The sequence below is a fragment of the Ylistrum balloti genome, unplaced genomic scaffold, assembly GCF_031769215.1.
Source record: "Ylistrum balloti isolate Yb309-2 unplaced genomic scaffold, AGI_CSIRO_Ybal_v1 Utg370018, whole genome shotgun sequence".
Classification (NCBI taxonomy): domain Eukaryota; kingdom Metazoa; phylum Mollusca; class Bivalvia; order Pectinida; family Pectinidae; genus Ylistrum; species Ylistrum balloti.
In genome coordinates, this window is record NW_026782087.1 from 993,444 (window position 1) to 995,271 (window position 1,828).

Consider the following 1,828-nt stretch of genomic DNA (forward strand, 5'->3'; position numbering starts at 1 on the left):
AAAATTGAATACTCGGTCAACAATCCAATTCGTATGCTATATCATTTCATAACTTGTCCTCCAATATTTGTGCAACAACATCCTTCCATGTATACAGATACTGTAATGATTGGGGGCACGTCATTTGACATTGTCTTATCTTAGATGTACTGTACAACGATTGAAAGATTTGTATGAAACAAGTACGTTAATCGTTTTGCTATGCTGATATACTAATTAGTACTTAACGATTTCTGACTAATAAACGAATCGTACGGGTCACTTAGAATTTCAAACACTGTCTGTGTGTCTGTGAACGTTAACTAATTCAACTGTTTTCTTTTCAGATAAAAAAAGGATTTCAATCATGGGCTGTGGCAGTAGTTCTGAGGTGAGAGCAATTTCACCAAACATACATAATAACAATGACAACTACGCCAAACAAAGACAACAACAACAGCAGCAGCAGCAACAGCAACAGCAACAACAGCAACAGCAACAGCAACAACAACAACAGCAACAGCAGCAACAACAACAACAACAACAACAACAGCAGCAGCAGCAACAACAACAACAACATGATGCTGCACAGCAACAGGAACAACAACAACAACAACAGCATGATGCTGCACAGCAACAGGAACAAAGAGATTTGCTGGAACAACAACAAAAACAAGAAGATCTAAACAAAAAGCTAAACGAACAGCAAGCAGCAATAAATCAACAACAAGACCAGGAACACCAAGAGGAGGAACAGCAACAACGAAATCTGCAACAACAGGAAACACCAGACTCAACAAATGATGAATCTGCTCCGGAAGAGACGCTAGAACAAGCTCGAAATCGTCTGTCTGTGTATGGACAGTACGATACGACCTACACCGTTAAACAGGTGTCGGACATCAATCAGGAAAACGCCCAGAGTGTGCTCTTTATCTGGGGCAAGTTCGTCCATCTCACTGCAGCATTCAAGGACGTTATAGAACCGGAAGTTACAGCTCGGAAGGCCGAGCTCGAGCAAGACTGTCCCGGATTGTTCGAAGAGGATATGTTATTAGACTTGCATGGGAAGTGGGCTTCACATCCGGTTAGTATAGTAAACAAGATCGGAATAAAAATGTCAACAATTCGCAAATATGTATCAAAATGCAAAGTGGCAACACTTCTCGAAATGAAAAACAAAGACTATTGGTCCGATGTTCGGGAGGATGCAGAAGGAGTTGCGAATGAGATTCGAAGTGACGAGAGCATTACACTATACCTTACCGAGTACCTCGAGCTTCTTGAAAGATTTTTTGCATTGTATGAACAGTTAGGTGGTGACATTCCTTTCAGTCCCCCGCAAGCGGAGGGAGACCCAAACAAGTGTACGTTTTTACTCCCAAAGTCTGTGGAAGCAGACCCGGAATCGTTACGACGCTGGGCAGAGACATGGGAAGTTTTTGACTTTATTGTACCAGATCACGGGGCCTGGAGTTGGTATGGATACGAAAATTTGGTGTTTGAGGACATAACGGAAAGTGTTGACTTCCCTGAATTGCTGAGAGAAGCAGGGGATGAAGAGCTTCCTGAATTCGATACTGAGGTGGAGGGGGAAGCTGCTTGGAATGTTATAGAGGAAAATCTGTTGGCAAACGACGTCACGACAGACAAACAAGACCAGATATGGGCAGAACGAGAAAAACGTTCAGATTTCGATAACCCAGAGAGAATGAAAAAGAGGAGAGAAAAGTTGGAGAAGTACTTTATCACCAAGTATGAATGGGAATCATCAGCGCTCGATGCGTATCGCGGATGGGCGGATGTGTTAGAGACAGGTTGGCAGAAGTTCCAGACTCTCTGTTCTTGA

At 42.7% G+C, this 1,828-nt stretch overlaps 1 protein-coding gene across 1 annotated transcript; it reads left to right on the forward strand.

Moving 5' to 3' along the window:
* Positions 1-346: 346 nt before the first annotated feature.
* Positions 347-1,828, forward strand: LOC132548566 (ras guanine nucleotide exchange factor R-like). The gene has a single exon (XM_060212428.1). It carries the CDS (start codon positions 347-349, stop codon positions 1,826-1,828), a length of 1,482 nt encoding a protein of 493 aa, XP_060068411.1.

Excerpts from the sequence above, each read along its gene's own strand:
- LOC132548566 (XM_060212428.1), top strand. The coding sequence starts at position 347 with ATGGGCTGTGGCAGTAGTTCTGAGGTGAGAGCAATTTCACCAAACATA.